We start from the raw sequence: 19,262 nt of genomic DNA on the forward strand, positions 1-19,262 counted from the left end.
TTTTCAATGCTTTATTCCATTAAGCAGGAGTATACATGAAGCCTTACTTGTATTACAAAAACATCTTCAAATTATGCAATCCAGATGCTGAATAAATCAAGACATTCTCTTACAAGAATTTGGTCATATGCTATAAGTCTGTCAGACGTCTTCTAGCTTATAGTGCCAGTCATCAGTTAACTAGTACAGGCATAATGCATTACTACAAACAAACAAACAATCATCTGACCTGAAAAGTTGGCCTCGCATTAACTACTGATCCCACAAACAAAACTAAAGAGCTTGTGTCATGTTATATTTGACACAACCAAGTCCTCTGTTTTTATTTCATTTTAAAACGCATTTAAATGAAGTATTTGATGCATCATGAAGAGACTAAAAAGTCCAAGTATTCTGAAGGGATGATTTATATGGTGAACGGTTTTAATGAAGGCTTTGATACACAGAAAGCAATGTTTACCGCAATCAGATTCAATCATGGAAACTCAAGCATGCTGAGCTTCCAATGAGGTTTATTCTTACATCACATGGTACATTTGAACTATAAAAAGAACCAATAAGGTCTGTTCTAGTTAAGCTAATATGGTTGAGTTTTTACATGTTCATTGATCAATGTTTATATGAGAATAAAAGCCTAAATTAAATCCATTTAGGTCTTTTCAGAATTGGATTAAACCGCTTGATGCATATGGATTCATTTATGGACTGCATTCATTTTACTGTGAAGTGTCAAGAGTTTTGGATGAACATACCTTTAATGGAGGGATAGAAATCGCTCAGATTTGATTTTAAATAGGATTTTTCTTCCAAAGAGGAATGAAAGTGAAAGTTTGTGTTTGGAAGAATGTAAGAATGGGAAAATTCATTGTTTTCTAACATACAAGGCATTTCTTACTTGTTTTCCCATGCATGGAAGCTGTTTATTTACACTGAATAACTTCAAATTCCTTGATGTCTTTTTGTCTATTTTTTTTTCTGGAGTCAACGAGTCTCCTTCATTTAGTCTTTTCTATCAGCCTCAGTGTTGGGAATCTCCACCACCACATCGGACTGATGTATAGGATACGCCTCCTGTACGCGCACTAGCAGCGTCTGCTCCATCACATCTGCTACAGTAAACTCCGTCTGCGCGACTCCATCTTCTCGTTCAGCCAGAGCAAAGCCAGTCTGTTCAGCATTCACTGCTCCATCAGTGACAGGATACGAGGCCTGCTCTCCTCCTGTTTCTGCAGCACCCTCTTGCTGGATAACTATACTAACTATGTCTGCTGGTTCTGCCTGAGCCTCTGTCTGGACCGGAAGACCGGATGAAGCAGCTGCTGCGCTCGCGTCCTCCACAACCAGGTTACGTAATCTCCTCTGTCTGGGACTGTAGTTTTCCATGCGGTTGTGGATCTGAGTGTGTCTCCGCAAATGTGCCTGGTAAAGTTAAGATGGAGACACTGAGATCTTATATGGCAAGTTGGAAATGATGCGTCATAAATATTGGTGATGCTTACCTGTCTGGTGAACTTGTAACCACAAAGTGTGCACTCAAATTTCCTCATGCCCTTGTGACGCCGTACATGAACCCGGAGCTGCTCAATGGCTGATGGGGAATCATGGGATAGAAAAAGATTATTCAAGGGGCATTTTAAACCATTGCTTATTTTATTTTGAAAATGAAAGAAGATAGTATTTATGTTTGTGAATATTAATTTACATTAGAATTTAAAAATAAATAAAAAAAATTATTTATGTTACGATAAACATCAATTAAATTTATCTATTTTTGTTGTTTTTAATCATGTCAAGTTATAAATAAAAATAACATTTAATTTATCAAATATACAATTAAACACATTTTACATAATATGAAATGCTTATAATGCCATTTATATTAGGGGTTGAACAACTTGGAAGATTTTTGGAAGTCGATTTTTATGTTATCAACGTTGACTAGTCACTGCTGACGTCATCAATAAAACAAAAGATGAAAATGTTTTGCAACATGCAACAATTTGCAATTTATTTGCAGCAAATATATACACATGCTATTTGATAGCTCATAACATGTTGCAAAAACTATGCAACATTACAAATAGCTAGTGCAAAACAAGTGAATTGTAAACTATTTAGTTTCGAGATTAAAATCCTGTTCAAGTTGAGAATTTTTTTCCTGTTCATCTTAGATATCAGACGTCACCGTGTTCATCAGAGATGATGTTTACACATGCTGTGAAGTTTGCATACCTTCATACATTCACGGATTATTCACAAAATATGTCTGCGTCTACACTTCGCAAAGGGCAATAGCTAATAAAATTACTCTTCCAGAGTTGTGTAAATGGTCAAAAAACGACTAGAGCATTATGCGACTAGCCGGTGCAACCCCTAATATGTATATATATATATATATATATATATATATATATATATATATATATATATATATATATATATATATAAACTGAGTTTGTGTATTATCTAAATTAATGTATTTTAGATGTATTTTAGATTATTTTATATGGAAAAATAAATAAAAATACTTATTTACTTAAACAGGGTATATACAGGAGACAGAGAATGAAATTCAATACCTTTTAAGTCCTTTTTAAAACTCTTTCCATCCATTTTAAGACCTCATCTGTGACATTTTAACTTACAGTATATTTACTAAATACTGATTGTTTTCTGTTTAACGGAGAGAAGATTTTTTCAACACGTTTCTAACCATAATAGTTTTAATAACTAATTTCTAATAATTGATTTATTTTATCTTTGTCATGATGATAGTAAATAATAATTTTACTAGATATTTTACAAGACACTTCTATACAGCTTAGTGACATTTAAAGGCTTAACCAGGTTAATGAGGTTAACTAGGAAGGTTAGGGTAATTAGGCAAGTTATTGTATAACGATGGTTTGTTCTCTAGATTATCGATAAAAATAATAATTGTCCCTAAAATGGTGTTTAAAAAATTCAAAACTGATTTTATTATAGCTGAAATAAAACAAACAAGACTTTGTTCAGAAGAAAAAAATACTATCAGACATACTTTGAAAATGGCCTTGCTCTGTTAAACATCATTTGAAAAATATTTAAAAAAGAAGAAAAAAATTTGAAGGGGGCTAATAATTCTGACTTCAACTATATATATATATACTATAGTAAGCAAAGCAGTGTCAAAGCTAGCAGGATTGTATCGATTTCTGAAAAACTACACAACATCGCAATATTCAAAGATTAAATTCAAGCAAACATTAGCATACTGATACAAAATGTAATACCATGTAAACTAGCATTTAATACTTTTTAATACTTTTTAAGGGTCTTAAATTTCACTGAATGGATTTATCAACTTTTAACACGTTTTAGGACCCCGCGGAGACCCTGTTATATTCCTGTAACTACCTGAAAAGCATCATTGTTCAGCCTTCTGTCTCACCTTTAAATGTTTTGTTGCAGATCTGGCAAAAGTGTGGTCGACCTTCTTGGTGTTTGCTGGCTATGTGGCGTAAGAGAGGACCTTTCTCAGTAAAGCGCTGCTCACAGAACTCACAGCTGAACGGCCGCTCTCCTGTGTGTGTGCGGTGATGTTTGTCCAGACTGGCTGCTCACACGATACAAAAGTAATCAACAAACTGCAGTGATTTGGTTTTGCTTAAGGTTTTTGTTTGTGTCTTTTGGTTGATACCTTGAGTGCGAAATGTCTTCCCGCAGAGGTGGCACTGGAAAGGTTTCTCTCCTGTATGTGTTCTTAGGTGCATGCTCAGATTGGCTTTCTGTGTAAAAGCATGATTGCAGAGCTGACACACAAAAGGGCGTTCATTTCTGAAACGAAGCACAACAAATACGACTCAATAATCAATAATTCCAATGGACAAACAAAAATTGCAAAATAGATTATAGCCATATCATATTGGCTGGTGCGTTACAGTGTTCCTCGTACAGTGATTTTTAATTTTTTTTACTATTTGTAAAAATTAAATAAATAAATAAATATCTTTACTACAACTAATAAGAAGAACAACACCAACTGCAATCTAACTTGTTTCCTTGTTTGCCTGTTTTTCAAATAAATATTTGATATTAGTTTTATGGCTTTAAAAAAATCTGATTCCTTTATTAGTTTCTTCTTAAAATAAAAGGTCAATGAAAGACAAAAACCTATAATAAATACTAGTTTTCATGAAAAAACACAAACAATAACAATTATTAAACTTGTTCTTTAAAATAAATGTACTTTTATAAAAAACTTTACAGATCAATAGCATTAAATTGCTAATGCTTTTTTATAATTTGATTAAATAAACACATGAATATTACTACTGCTGCTGCTGCTACTAGTACGACTGTATTGGCACAATTCTAAGGGCCCACGCTGTTTTGGGGCCCCCCAGAGTTAAAATTAGGGGGCTCAATCAAATCCCCTCCCCGCTCTTCAATTTTGTCCGTGACCCCCAACCCTTCGACCCTCCCCTCCACTGTTCATTTTCGTCTGCGACACCCCACTACCCTACTGCTGCTGCCGCTGCTGCTTCTACTACTACTACTACTACTACTACTAGTCGTAGTACTACTACTACTATTAATAATAATAATAATAATAATAATAATAATTATAACAACAACAACTATAATCTAATTTGTTTCCCTATTTGCCTGTTTTTTAAAGATTTTTCTATATTAGTTTTATGGCTGATAATAAATAATTGCTGTAAATTTTACAAAAATAGTTATCAGTTTAAAATAATGAATAAGTCAAGATTGAAATCTTCTGCCAGTCATTACCTGTGAATGGCTTTGATGTGCATCTGCAGGCCGTTGCGGCTGGAGGCTCGGTGGCCGCACTCCTCACACACAAACAGTTTCTCTCCGCGATGTTTAGAAGCTTCATGCAGACGCAGCTCAGTGCGGGACAGGAAACACTTGGGGCACAGCGGACACTAAACCAGACATGTGATAACATCACATCAGATGCCAAAAACAAATGCTACTAATATACACTCACAATGCGGCTGTAATTAGTGCTGGGCCGATAAATTATTATATATCGAATCGCTATAAAATGTATGTCAATAACAATGATAAGCTCTGGACTTTCTTACTCTATATTGATCTAAGAGTCAATCCACAAGCAGAAATGTGCATCAATGGGAATCTAAAAGTGTGTTGTTATTGAAAATGTATTGAATTTTCAGCCACAGAAAATTTATTGTCTGAAAATATGTTATGTCATTTAATGGACCCTCTAATTTTTTAGGCTTTTAAATGTGGAAGCATTAACAACTTATATCGAAATATATCGTTCATTATCAAAAATTATTATCAAGATTTTATTTTTACCATATCACCCAGCACTAGTTGTAATATTTCTGATAATCACGATTGTAATGTTTATTTTCATGCCTAATTTCAGATAGATAGTCAGACATTGATTCATCTTTTAGAATTTATTAAAATATCAGTGTTTGGTATGCAGTTCAGAAACTATAGACAAAAATGATGCATCCCCTGTTCCACCACATCCTAAAGGTGCTCTATTGGATTTAGTTCTGATGACTGTGGAGGCCATTTGAGTACAGTGAACACATTGTCATGTTCAAGAAACCAGTCTGAGATGATTCACGCTTTATAACATGGTGCGTTATCCTGCTGGAAGTCGCCATCAGAAGATAGGTACACTGTGGTCATAAAGGGATGGACATGGTCAGCAACAACACTCAGGTAGGCTGTGGCATTGGCACGATGCTCAATTGATACTAATAAGCCCAAAGTATGCAAAGAATATATCCCCCACACCTTTACACCACCACCTCCAACCATGAATCGTTAATACAAGGCAAGATGGATTCATGCTGTCATGTTGTTGAACCCAAAATCTCACTCTACCATTCAAATGTCGCAGCAGAAATAGAAACATATCTGACCAGGCAACATTAGCCGCGTTTCCACTATCGCGCCTAAAGCGAGCGAGCCAGGGCGAGCCAAGGCCAGTGGCGTTTCCACTGTCACTTCCGGGGCCTAATCGGGCCAAAGCGGGGCTTTCTCGGGGCCAACGGCCAGCCTTTTTCGGCCCGCCGAATACCTTGGGCCAAGGAGGGCTAGCCGGGGCTTCGGGGCGGAGTGAAAGGAGAGGCGGGCACAGTTTTCCGATCGCACTCGAGTACATGCGCCAAACAAATAAATAAATAAAGGAAAGAAAACATCTGGAACAAATTATAGGCTGGGGTCTTTTTTGCATATGATCGCCCTTAAGTTTCTCTTTTAAATGTAAGGCTGTTGCATAAAATGATCTTTCTTTGCTGCATCTTTGATGTTTCAATAACGCATAATAATCTTTACACCATATTAAAGACACAGCAGACAGTAAAGGTTTTCAAGAGGTTTTGTCAAGTTTAATACTGTGTGTGTTTTTGCGCGTTTAGATGCCTGTGTATGTGTGTGAGACGAAAAGAGCGCTCCATTCATAGCTCTGATGCCGCGAGCGGCTTTTTTCTTTTATTTTTATTGTTTTAATTTATTTTGGAGATAATACACTATATGAATACAACAGTAGGACATTAAACTTTACAAATTTCATGCCCACTTTTGTAGGCTCAAAACAATAGTGTCATATCTAGATAAAATAGCCCTATATTGAAATAATTTAAAGAATTACAAATATTAGATAGGCCTATAATAAAATCACATTAAATAAATAAACCAATATAAAACTAACAAAAGCTATAGCTATAACAATTAGGTACTATATCAAACTGTTTCAAATTTATATTAAACTTTCATTTTTCAAAAGCCTCTTTGAAAAAAAGATTTTAGATATTTTCTAAAAAAATAAAAATAAATAAACACCGGAAAATGTTTTAAATATTATTTATAAAGTATTTGGATACGATGAAATTAATCAAATCATGCAAACAGAGCATTTTTGGGGTGAGTGAAAGCAGAAACTAGGCGACCTTTTTTTCTGTCTGCAGCCGCGCAGCACTTTTTTGACGGGGAAAACTGCAAGTTCAAAATGTGTTCTGTGTCCTCAAACAAGTGTGTATGTTTTTATATGACGTGGTAAAATTAAAGAAGGACATTTTAAATACATAAAGAGCTTTATTAGTGCATAGCTGCTGAGCGCAACGAAATATAGGCTATATTTTATTACGTGCTGCTCTTATGTGCTGAAACACTGAACACTTTCCTTTACTTAAGATATAATAAGCAACATCTTTAAATAAAGGGAATCACCTATTAAGTGTCATAAAGCCTATAGGGAAAAAATCATGTTTCAGTTCTCTCCGGAGCATTTGGGATGAATGTTGGACAGATTCTGTCTAGAGGATGTTATAAAAAACATTTTATATTATATATTATTAACGGAGAATTTTATATATGTGGTGTTATATTATGGATGTGTGCGCTCCCTGCGCTCCGGGTCCCTCCGTTGGTGGCAAGACCACTGGATTTCGATGCCAGTCGGTCGGCGAGTAAATGAATATGATGAATGAAAACACACAGGCATGTGCGTATAGACATGCGTTGTACTGCTGTACAGTAACGTGTCATTTGTTTGTTTTGGTTGTCCTAATTTTAATAGTTTCGTGATGATGATGTGGTGTGCTTTATCTGCATGATTCTCGCTGAAGTGGGCGGTTTGAGTGACGTTCGATTCGGGGGATGTTCTGGGGGCGGGGTTTGCTGACGCGCTGCGAGCTACTAGCCCCACAGTAGAAACGCGACATGATTTCGGCCTCACTGCTCAACCTCCCGGGCGATTGGCCCGGCCTGGCCCGATATAAGCCCTGGCTCGCACTGGCCTGATAGTGGAAATGCGGCTATTGTTCCAATCTTTTATTGTAGCCCATCCACCTCATGTTTTGATATGTTGTGCATTCAGAGATGCTCTTCTGCATACCTCGGTTGTAACTAGTTATTTTTAGTTACTGTTGACTTTCTGTGAGCTCAAACCAGTCTGGCCATTCTCCTCTGACCTCTGGCATCAAAAAGTACCCAATAAAGTGGCGCTTTACAGAGTTTTTATGAATGAATATTTGACAAAGGCCCCTGCCTCTCCCCATCAGCCAATCACTGAGCACCCGTACTCTTAGAAGACTCTTCATGTCTTCTCACTCTATTCCTTAGCATAAGTTTGTCTCAGCATTTTTGTGAAAAGGTTTTAAGAGAAACCGTGTAACTAGAAACCTTTATTGCCATTTAGGAGAACTCTAAGTCGTAAGATAAACAGTTTTGCCTAAGTGCTTAACATTAAAGTCACTTACTGCATGTGGTTTGGGAGCTCCATGGACTTTAATCATGTGGATCTTGAGGTCTCTCTTCTGCATGAACTGCTCAGGGCACGACGTGCACTAATATGACAAATAAAATCAGACTGGCACAACGTCCAATTCCAAAAAGGTCACATTTTGCGTTCACTATGGCTGACATACCTTATTGGGCATCACTCCTGTGTGCATGACTGTGTGATGACGCAGCTCTTGCCGCTTTTTAAAGGTCATGCTACATTTTGAACATGAAAACACCTGGCACGAACCCAAAATTTGACAAGTTGTATTAAGTACAGTAAGTACTAGTATGCAGCAATTGTGCTTATTTGCATTGTTCTTCAATATCAAACTCACCAGTTCTGTTCTGGTCAGACAGTTTCTGGCTTCGTGCTCCAGCAGGTTTTCCTTTCTAAAGTAGCACTTCCCACATTTGCCACATTTAAACGGCTTTTCTCCAGTGTGTCTCCTTGCAGACCGGAAGACATAAGGAAAGGCAGAATTTCAGGTCAGACATTTGCATTACAAACCACAGTTACAATAACAAAACCTCAAAGGCCTTCATAGAGTCACTCCATGTGAAATCAAGCAGATTTCAGTAAAGTTTGTTTAGTTTTTTGCATAAATCCAAAAAAGTCTGTATTAGAGTCTGCTTTGAACATTTGACAGTGAAAGTCTGTTAACAAAGAATGTATGACTTTAATGTCTCCAATGTATAAAACTCCAATCTCTGACTTTTGGCAGTGGCTAAATGCATGTTATCCATGACTGACGTTTACAACATAAGATGTAAGACACGTAGACATACAAACACAACATTGTAAGAGTAATAAACTGTATAACTTTATACAGTAATACCAGACGACGTTATAAAGTAAAAAAAAATCTCAAAACTATATTAAAGGTCCCGTGGAGTGCTTTGAAATGTACATATTTATTCCATGTTTGATGTAATCTCAACTGAAAAATGAAGAGAAGGTGGGACATAGAGTAGCTCTTCCCCTCCCAATAGTTTTTGCTTTTATTTCATTCTAATTGCAACCATCAATAATGGCGGTGGCTAAGTAAACGTTATGCTTGACTTACAACACATGAAGCATTATTGGTAACATTGTAAGAGTAATAAACTGTATAACGCTATACTGTATTGTCAAGCCAACTTGTTTTCTTGTTTATCGTCGTCTTCGGTGTGGTAAGTGAGGTGCTGTTAAGTGTTAAGTGAGGTGCTTAAAGCTGTTAAGACCTTACTGTCCTAATTAAATAATTAAAAATTAAGGAATTTAATGTAGTAAAATAAGAATAATCTAGAGGCCGTTACCTTTCATATAAGCCACTTCTGATACCAAATGATTAACAAAAGGTCAAGTTATTACTTGTTGTTCCTAAAACTTAGATAGGCGACAAGACTTTTGTCAGGTAGTGTATAAATACACACATCCATTGTATATATGTATATACATATAAAAAAAAAATATTTTTGTAGATTTACATACCAAAAAAGCTATATAAACATAAAAATATATGTAGAGATTTTTAAAGTATGTACATGCATTTGTATGTATTGTATTTATTGTGTAAATACTGAATTTTATTTTTACTCAGTCACACTTAAATGTTAATAAGCACTAAAAACAAATATAGGTCAATTTGCATAAAACCAATACTTCTTATCACAAAGGGATGTACCTGTTGTGTACTTTGAGGTAATATTTGCTGAGAAACGTTTTGTGACACGTTGGACACTGGACGGCCCCTTTCTTGCTGTCTTTTGACGTTCCTTCCCCATTCTTTTTATTGCTACTTTTCTCTTTTCGTTTTCCCCGTGGAGTCTTTGTGCTTGAGCAAGGTGAATCATGAGGCACATACTCTTCATCAGTTCCCTCAATAATAATATCCACACTTCCACCTCTGTCACTGTCATCGTCATTATTGGCAGCATCCTCAACATCATCATCGTCATCATTTTGGTCATCAACAGATATATCCACCTGAAAACAGAGAGTGAAACGGCCATTTCTGATCCAAAAGAAATTTGAGATGTTTTATTGTGTGTGTGTGTGTGTGTGTGTGTGTGTGTGTGTGTGTGTGTGTGTGTGTGTGTGTGTGGCCCAGTTGGACAATTGGAATTGGAAAAAAACAAACAAAAATGTAGTTATTTCTTAACCACATATCTTAATGTGTCAAAAAAGGAAAACTCTGGATGTATAGACTTTTTTTCAACATAATGTTTCTTTTTTTATGTTTAACATTGTTAAATGTATATTTATTATGAAGAAAACTACATGAATAATCAATATATATATATATATATATATATATATATATATATATATATATATATATATATATATATATATATATATATACAGTATATATATATATATATATATATATATATATATATATATATATATATATATATATATATATATATATATATATATATATATATATATATATATTTGTTTGCTTATGGTCCAAATGAATTAAGTATGACTCCCATTCAACCTAATGCGTTTCTGTTACAAAACCTTAAGTTCTATGTCTATTTAGAAATATTATGTCCACTCACACTTTCTTCTGTAAATAGTTTTTGTGTAAATGGAAGATTATGTAAAGGGATATATTGCTATAATTATCATAAGGAATTGTGTAATAGTTTTTAGTTTTCTTTTCCTGATTAGGGAATTTAATTTAAGAAACTTGCTGTAAAATGACTAACAGCTGTTATGAAATAAACATCCAACATGTGTATTTGTATATATTTTTTAAAAATATTGATTGGATGGGTGTTGGCCAGATTGTGTAACTTTACTTCAACAACTTTTAAAACGTAGACCTGTTGAAAATGATTTAAAACCTACAAGATGATATTATTGTGAATGTAAGGCTTTTTAAGGTCTAAAATTTAGTTTTTGAAATTTAAGACATTTTAAGACTCTTTAAGACCTTGCAGACAACCTACATATAGTACCTCAGTAGTCTGGGTAGTCTCACTTGCATCCTCATGTCTGGGATGATCTCCATCTTCAGTAGCTCCAGTCTCCTGCTCTTTGTCTTCTACAAATGATGCTTTTCTCCTTCCCACTCCTAGTCTGGTAACAACAGAAATTTGACTTTCACCAACCAGTCGACTGGGCCCTTTTACACGTCTTCCAGAACGTGTGACAGTAGTAGACTTTAATGCAGGAGGCTCATCATCGCTTGCTGTACTCAACTTAAATGCATCAGCTTTATTTTTGGTCCTCTGTCCAGATCTAGTCTTTTTATTCGGAGTCTGATCAGGCTGAGGCTCTGAAAGCAGTGGTTTTGATGGATCACCTTCATTCAGGTCAGGAGTTTTTATACCCTGGCAGGGTATAAGAAAAACAGGCACCGATAATCCGCTGGCTGCATTTTGGACTTTTTCCAGATTGCTGTCGTCTAGCTGGAGATCACCAGTGTAGAAGAAATTCAGCAGTAGCTCGAGTCCATCATCGGGACACTCTAAAGGGAGGTCAAACTTTATAGATGGTGTTTTTGAGGTGGGTTCCTGGAACAACTGGCTGAAGCAGGCCAGGACATTGCGATGGGCCAGATGCACCTGTCCGCTCGCTGTGCACAGCATGGCATCACAGAAATGGCCAAAAGCTCTCTGCTTGTTGAGCAAAGACAGCACCCGCTGAGCATGAGAGGAGCCTTCTGCAAGTTTCTCCATCTAGACAAGCAGACGACAAGCTGATTTCAATAGTGATTTTATTTCAATTCAATTACACATTTGTTAACTGATGTTTAAAAGGCTATGTTTAAATTAGAATTAAAATAAATACTTTAGTTCTAACCATTATGTTTTCATATTGCAAGTTTAGACAATTCCTTAATATTTAATTAAAATAACATTGTTCACTAGTTTGATTCATGAATTAGGACAGAATAATTCTGCACATTTTTATTTGAATTGTAAATATTTTTTTAAATGAAGGGCGACGCGGTGGTGCAGTAGGTAGAGCTGTCGCCTCACAGCAAGAAGGGCGCTGGTTTAAGCCTCAGCTGGGTCAGTTGGCATTTCTGTGTGGAGTTTGCATGTTCTCTCCACATTTGCGTGGGTTTCCTCTAGGTGCTCCTGGGACTGTGGAGATTCCCCCACAGTCCAAAGACATGTGGTACAGGTGAATTAGGTAGGCTAAATTGTCTGTAGTGTATGAGTGTGAATTAGTGTGTATGGATGTTTTCCAGAGATGGGTTGCAGGAAGGAGCGGAGTCTGGATGCAGACTGGGTGCAGTGCAATCTGATCTGCATCAAATGCTTTTTATTGCGCTCACCTAACCCCACCCCTAACCCTACCTGTCACAGTAACGTCACTCAATCCATTGAGAGCATTGTGTCTGACATCCCATCACTGAGTGATGCAATCTCAGCTTGCATTGCATCATAAAGGCTGCATCCAGATACTATTGGCTGCAAGGGCATCCGCTGCGTAAAACATATACTGATATTTACAATAATAATAAATCATGCTTATAATTATAAAGCCCTTGTGAAAGAAATAAAAGGACTGTGTGATACAATAAAAGGACCATCTTGACTTTTTCTTATATTTAATGAAAATATGTTTGTAAGTAATATTATAGAAATTATAGAACTACAACTCATCGAAATCATAAAATAGTACTATTCTACTGCAATTGTGTCTACTGAATATTGTTCTTTGTTTTTTTCTGTATAGATATATTTTATAAGATAAATAAAATAAACTAAAACATGTATTAATCAGTGCTGGACAAAAATTAATTGTGATTAATCGCATCCAAAATAAAAGTTTGTATTGACATAATATATGTGTGTGTACTGTGTATTTTTATTATGTACATACAGTTAAAATCAGAATTATTAAATTATTATTTCCCATATTATGTTTAACAGAGCAAGGAAATTTTCACAGTATGTCTGATAATATTTTTTTCTTCTGGAGAAAGTCTTTGCTTTGCTAGAATAAAAGCAGTTTTTAATTTTTTTAAAAGCCATTTTAAAAACAAAATTGTTTCGACTATAAACAGAACAAACCATTGTTATCCAATAGCTTACCTAATTACCCTAACCTGCCTATTTAACCTAATTAACCTAGTTAAGCCTTTAAATGTCACTTTAAACTGTATAGAAGTGTCTTGAAAAATATCTAATATGTTTTATTGTCATCATGGCAAAGATAAAATAAATCAGTTAATAAAACTATTATGTTTAGAAAAAACATATATTTTATATGTAAATATAAATAAACATTTTCTTATATATTTGTTACAATTTTGTTACTTAGAATTATATATATATATATATATATATATATATATATATATATATATATATATATATATATATATATATATATATGTGTGTGTGTGTGTGTGTGTGTGTGTGTGTGTGTATACATACACATAGAAAAATAAAAGTGTACACGATATAAATTATATATACAGTTTTTAATTCTATGTAACAAAATTATTTTGTGTAGTGTTGTTTTTATGTATACCTGTGTATAACATAAATATAATATTATATATATATATATATATATATATATATATATATATATATATATATATATATATATAATACCCACATATTAATGTATTCATTTAGTCCCTTTATTAATCCAGGGTCACCACAGCGGAATGAACCGCCAACTTATCCAGCAGCGGATGCCCTTCCTATCTCTGGGAAACATACACACACACTCATACACTACAGACAATTTAGCCTACTCAATTCACCTGTACCTCATGTCTTTGGACTGTAGGGAAAACCGGAGCAACTGGAGGAAACCCACAAACTCCACACAGAAACGCCAACTGAGCCGAGGTTCGAACCAGCGACCTTCTTGCTGTGAGGCTACAGCACTACCTACTGCGCCACTGCCTCGCCACACCCACATTTATCATATAAAAAATTACTGTGTATTTGATATTTTTATTAAATAATAAATATAAAATAAAAATTATATATAACATATTAAATAGTATATTATATATAATACATTCAAATTAGTTGTTTTATTGTTGAATTATAAATACAATTATACAAAAATACACCAAAATAATATGTTAAAGTTCAATATTATTTAAAAACAACTATGCATATAAAATGTAATACATTGTTTTGTTAAGTAAAAATGTGTGTAAACTAATTAGAGCTCATGCAACTTTAAATACTTCACAAATCATAACATTCTGCATTTTTACTACAAGCATAGCTGCTTTTTGCGAAATCTGGTTTACACAGAAAAATTACACAGAATAATCCTACACATAATCATCCAACCTGTGCTCATTAATGTTTTAGAAAGCCACGATTAGCGACTATTGGATTAATGTAATGTGTATCACCTAAACGTTAACCTCGATGTCCGCATTTTAATGACGCTCCCTAAAGCACTCGCTCACAATCAACTCTGTATTACTCACCTTTACCGTAAATTAGAAAGTTGCTCCCATATTTCAGTTATACCTCGAAAATCCACATACACGCGTAGTGTAATTTACTGAGTAAGAGTTAAATTATACTGCATCAAATGCTTAATTTGGGCTAAACAACAAGAAGCCATGTTGAAACAGAAACGGGAAGTGACGTTTCGATATTGTTGGAGGTGGTTGGCCATTCACAGATTACACTAGGTTCGTATTTTTTCAAACGTGAATAAGTGGAATAGTTTAGCTCATATAGTCAACATGTACACAAATTAGTCAATTTCATAAACACTTTAAAATTTAGGGTCAAGTTTTTTTATTATGACGTTTTAATTAGAGTGGTAGTATAGAATCATTTCTCGCTTAAACTCCGGTAAATCTATTGTTGTCCAGTAGACGGCTGTGAGCGCACATCGCTGCACGAAATTGTTCTCGTTAGCCACAGAGTATCTTTAACATATTTATGCTTCGTCTCACATATGCATCAGAAAGTGATAATGCAGTATTAAAGCTGATCAAAATAAATAACTAGGTCTCGATTAGTGAAGAGGATCTCCAACAGCATCGTGCAGCGTGATATCTGTTCACATGGAGAGTGGCACTTACACAGAAACTACAGCAGCTTAACTGAAACTCTTATATTACGTGTTTTACGTCTTTGTTTGTTCTCAAGTCTGGTTTATCATCGGCTACAGCGGATTCTCACTTTAAACAGGTTAGTGCGGACACGTTTAGCAACAACAACAACCACGACAGTAGCTTTCAGTTTCATATTCTAACAATAGGTGATCTTACTGGTGATTTCTAACTGTTAATGTTAAGTCAAGAATAATTACTGTGGTGGTTAACTTACAACATGTATCACTAACTGAATAAAGAACAGACATAAAACAATACACGTTTGTTAAACTTGACCAACATACTGATGTCTATCCATCCATCCATCCGTCCAACGTTATAAGTTAACGTTAGATCATCTATCAATCCGTCTAACGTTATCTTTCATATGAAGAAACGTCATTTAGTTTGGCTGGAAAAATAATTCAAAATAATGTTAAGGTCAAATAAATTACACCCCTTTAGAAATAACTTATTTGGCTTCTGAACAAACCACTGCTGTCTAATGACTTGTGTAGTTAAGCTAATTAACCTAGCCTTAAAGTTGCAGTTTAAGCTGAATATAAGTAAGTTAAATAAAATAAAATATACTGATTCTGGCATCATGGGAATAAGAAAAGAATGAGTGATTAAACTATGTCAAAAACTTTTATCTCTTAAAAGTGAGCAGGGGTAGCTTAACTAATGTGTTGGTGCTCTTTGGGTAAGGTATTTATCAGAATAAACATCATAAATCAGTCCAAGGCACGCGAAAAATGTGGAAAACAACATTAAAAGCCTTTATTGAGATGGCTAATCCTTAAAAAAAAACCTATGCGTTTCGCCAATGAACTGCCTTCATCAGGGTAACGGATATGTTTTAGCTTTTATTCTGCAATTCTACATTTTTTATTAACTTCAAGTAGGCATGGGGCAGTTTAAGATTCTGACCGTATGATAAGATTAGATAAAAATATCAGTTTTACAGTATTTTGATTACTGCTCTAAATATATTCTTTTCAATGTCTGCATAAAAACACATTTGATCCCAATATATTTTGTTTTGAGAAACACTTAAAATATTTTGGAACAGTAAACATGTCAGGCTAAATAATTCAAATGAATTAATGACATCTGCTGTCTTCATTAGTTTCCAAAAGACAGATGTTTTCTGCTGCAGATACCATTGTCCTTAAAAAAAAAAGTAAATAAAAAATCTGAACGTATAGCAAAAAATGTTGGTGGTTTTAAAACTTTGGCTTTTACAAACCGCGCTATACCTTGAAACAGTTATCGTCCCATACCTAACTTCAAGTAATTCTGTCATAACTACTCATTTGTTCACAGGTGTTTCCTAGCTCTGGATTTATGTCGTTTATAGTCTCGTTGGGGGTCAGCGGATGACAATGAAAGTACACAAGGTTCATTCTCGGTCCCAACAGAGGCAGCGAAATGCATCTAAACAACATGGCAAGAATAAGTGGAACAAAAAAGTGCGCAGCCTGGACTCAACGCTCCTTAATACCAGCTCAGGAACTGCAAAGTTGGAACAAGAGATAGCCAAAAAGGAGAAACCAGCAATAAAACGGTTGAAGAAGTTGTATGCGAAGCCTGTGACTCTTCTCTCTGATAACAACTGTGCAGACGAGGATAAAGTTAAACCCACTTCTGTGACTTTTGCTCATGTCCACACAAATGGAGGCACAGAACTGGATGACAGCAGCAGATCAGTGGACTCACAAGAATGGAGTGAATATGCCAACAGTGTTCTTCAGAACGGCATGGAGACTTCAACATTACCTGACTCAGACCAGGCGGAGGATGGGCTTCAATTCCATGCCCACCTTGATCATACCAAGAACCGTGCAGTGTTAGTCATGAAACAAAGTCAGGTAGGTTTACAGTACTCGAATACCAGAATGTCTAAATTTTGAATTTTTAGTTGTGTTTTTATGTATATCCACACAAGAATGGCCATTATAATTCGCTTGTTAAGTGTGACGTCATGCAAAGCAGTTTCCAGGTCCAATCCACATATATATTTATTATTATTATTATTTATTTATTTATATATATTTTTAATGCCCTATATCTGATAGCTAGAAAATGACTAATTTTTTATAAGTTGTTAAAATATTGGTGTCTGTAATGCTGCAAGTCCAGAGTTTGTTGTGTACACCATGATTTTAAATAAAATTCTCACTTTTTAATCTGTGCTATGACTAAAAAGGGAAAAAGTGGTCATAAACCAATATTTTCTTAATTCAGATGAGTAGCGGCTTGGACCTGGAAACAGTATTTTAGGGAGTTATGTAGTTGTTATATATTGTTATGAAGTTTATATTGTCTTGTCACAACTTAACAATTGGATGTTCATAAATTCTTCACCTAATGCAATAATACTGTGCCCTCCACTAATATTGACACCCTCTGTAACCTTTTGATATAATAAAAAAAAAAATTCCTCAATGAAAAAACAGCATAGTTTTATATGTATATTATAATAACAAAAACACATCTTTATGGATGTGTGGATGTCAATTATTGGCACCCATTCAGTTTTGGAGTATATCTCCATTGGTAATTTACATTTTTAGTACACCTGTCTGATCAGGAGCAGTAACATGTTGAACCACGATGTCCTGTTTTACAGGGGTAAAAAACTAAGGTAATGCACAGTCTAAAACGCTCTGTCATTCATCATAATTACTAAAACCTAAGAACAGAGCTGTGATTTATGGCTAAATGATGATGAGCTTTATAAAATGGTTATTGGTTAGGGCTGCTCAATATATATGGTTTCAGCATCAATGTTCACATCTGCAATCGTCACTTTACAAAATATGCAATATTGAGTCTGGATTATACTTGACCAGGAGCTACAGAATAGTATTAATTACTGTATTTATATGTAATTTATGCAAAAACAACCAACGATTTTCTCACTTTGAATTAATGTCTTGTTTCTAGTTCAAATATCTACATTTCAAAGTGAGGTCTATTTTACTTAGACCACTAACAGGTAATTTCACTTGTTTTAAAGAAAAAACTTAATCAACTAATTTACAATTAAAAAACAAAACAATATTTTTACTTTAAGAATTTGTAGAAATTTGGACTAGAAACAAGACAAAGAGAAACTTTTTTTGCATTGTGATTTTTCTGTTTTTTGTACCTGAATACCATTAGACTCCACAGAAAACGGTCAAATAGTGCTATTAGAACTATATTGTAAAACTGTTTTCATATCACAATATTTATTGCAAAAAAATTAAATATCCCAATATATTTTCCAACATCGTGCAGCCCTATTAGTTGCTATAACAAAGACAGCAAAAGCTCTGAGATCAAATTCCCATTTCCACATGCACAGCAAGGTGTTACGAGTCAGCCTAGAAGTCTTATCACAAAAAAACTCCTATAAATCACGAACAGAGAACTGCAGATGTTAGTTGAGATCAGAAAGGCTCCAAAAGTACAATCTAAAGTAATTCTTTTTCACAGTTGTCTGTCTTCATTTTAACCATGGTTGCCAATATAAGTAAATGGTACTGTATTCGAGGTTGTCATCAAACCATTGATGAAATTAAATGAGAACACATTGGCACTGTCAGCCAATTTGTATGTTTTGGTTGGTTTACCAGTAGTTTATGCTAGTTTTGTCTCTGCAGGTCTTGTGTTTTCGTGGGAAGTGCCTGCTCACTTGCCTCTATGGTCATGTAGAAGTGCTGGGCTTCACCATAGAGGAGGGTCAACAGCCTTACCCTGTGTTTTCACCACCGACCCACTGCCCGCTCACTATCACGGCCTTAGGAAACAACCAGTCCTCCAGCAAGAACAAGAAAGAGGGCCAGCTGGAAGCAAAAGCCATTGTTCGCAAATATTTCACAACAGGTAGCACTTTCACTTATAATCTTAATGACTTTCTTTCTCTCAAATCTGATTTTAAGGCAAAATATTCCAGGT

The 19,262-nt window shown here is 34.9% G+C and overlaps 2 protein-coding genes across 3 annotated transcripts in view; one reads left to right on the plus strand and one right to left on the minus strand.

The window, feature by feature from the left end:
* Positions 1 to 14,857, minus strand: zbtb48 (zinc finger and BTB domain containing 48). The gene is made up of 11 exons (XM_691074.8): positions 14,697 to 14,857; positions 11,233 to 11,955; positions 9,945 to 10,246; positions 8,616 to 8,727; positions 8,424 to 8,516; positions 8,256 to 8,342; positions 4,777 to 4,931; positions 3,680 to 3,816; positions 3,431 to 3,595; positions 1,500 to 1,588; positions 1 to 1,419 (listed from the first exon to the last, which is right to left on the minus strand). Exons 2-11 carry the CDS (start codon positions 11,953 to 11,955, stop codon positions 1,000 to 1,002), a joined length of 2,283 nt encoding a protein of 760 aa, XP_696166.2. The 5' UTR covers positions 14,697 to 14,857; the 3' UTR covers positions 1 to 999.
* Positions 14,852 to 19,262, plus strand: part of nol9 (nucleolar protein 9) — a 15,633-nt gene continuing 11,222 nt past the window's right edge. Inside the window, exons 1-3 of one of the 2 annotated variants that reach the window (XM_073939013.1) lie at positions 14,852 to 14,906; positions 16,644 to 17,188; positions 18,968 to 19,190. In XM_073939013.1, coding sequence (XP_073795114.1) covers positions 16,697 to 17,188; positions 18,968 to 19,190 — 715 coding nt within the window. In that variant the 5' untranslated portion in view covers positions 14,852 to 14,906; positions 16,644 to 16,696. Of the gene's footprint in view, positions 14,907 to 15,090; positions 15,415 to 16,643; positions 17,189 to 18,967; positions 19,191 to 19,262 lie in introns of those variants that run through there. The other variant, XM_691014.7, reaches the window with a different exon arrangement.

The sequence above is a fragment of the Danio rerio genome, chromosome 23, assembly GCF_049306965.1.
Source record: "Danio rerio strain Tuebingen ecotype United States chromosome 23, GRCz12tu, whole genome shotgun sequence".
Taxonomy (NCBI): Eukaryota; Metazoa; Chordata; class Actinopteri; order Cypriniformes; family Danionidae; genus Danio; species Danio rerio.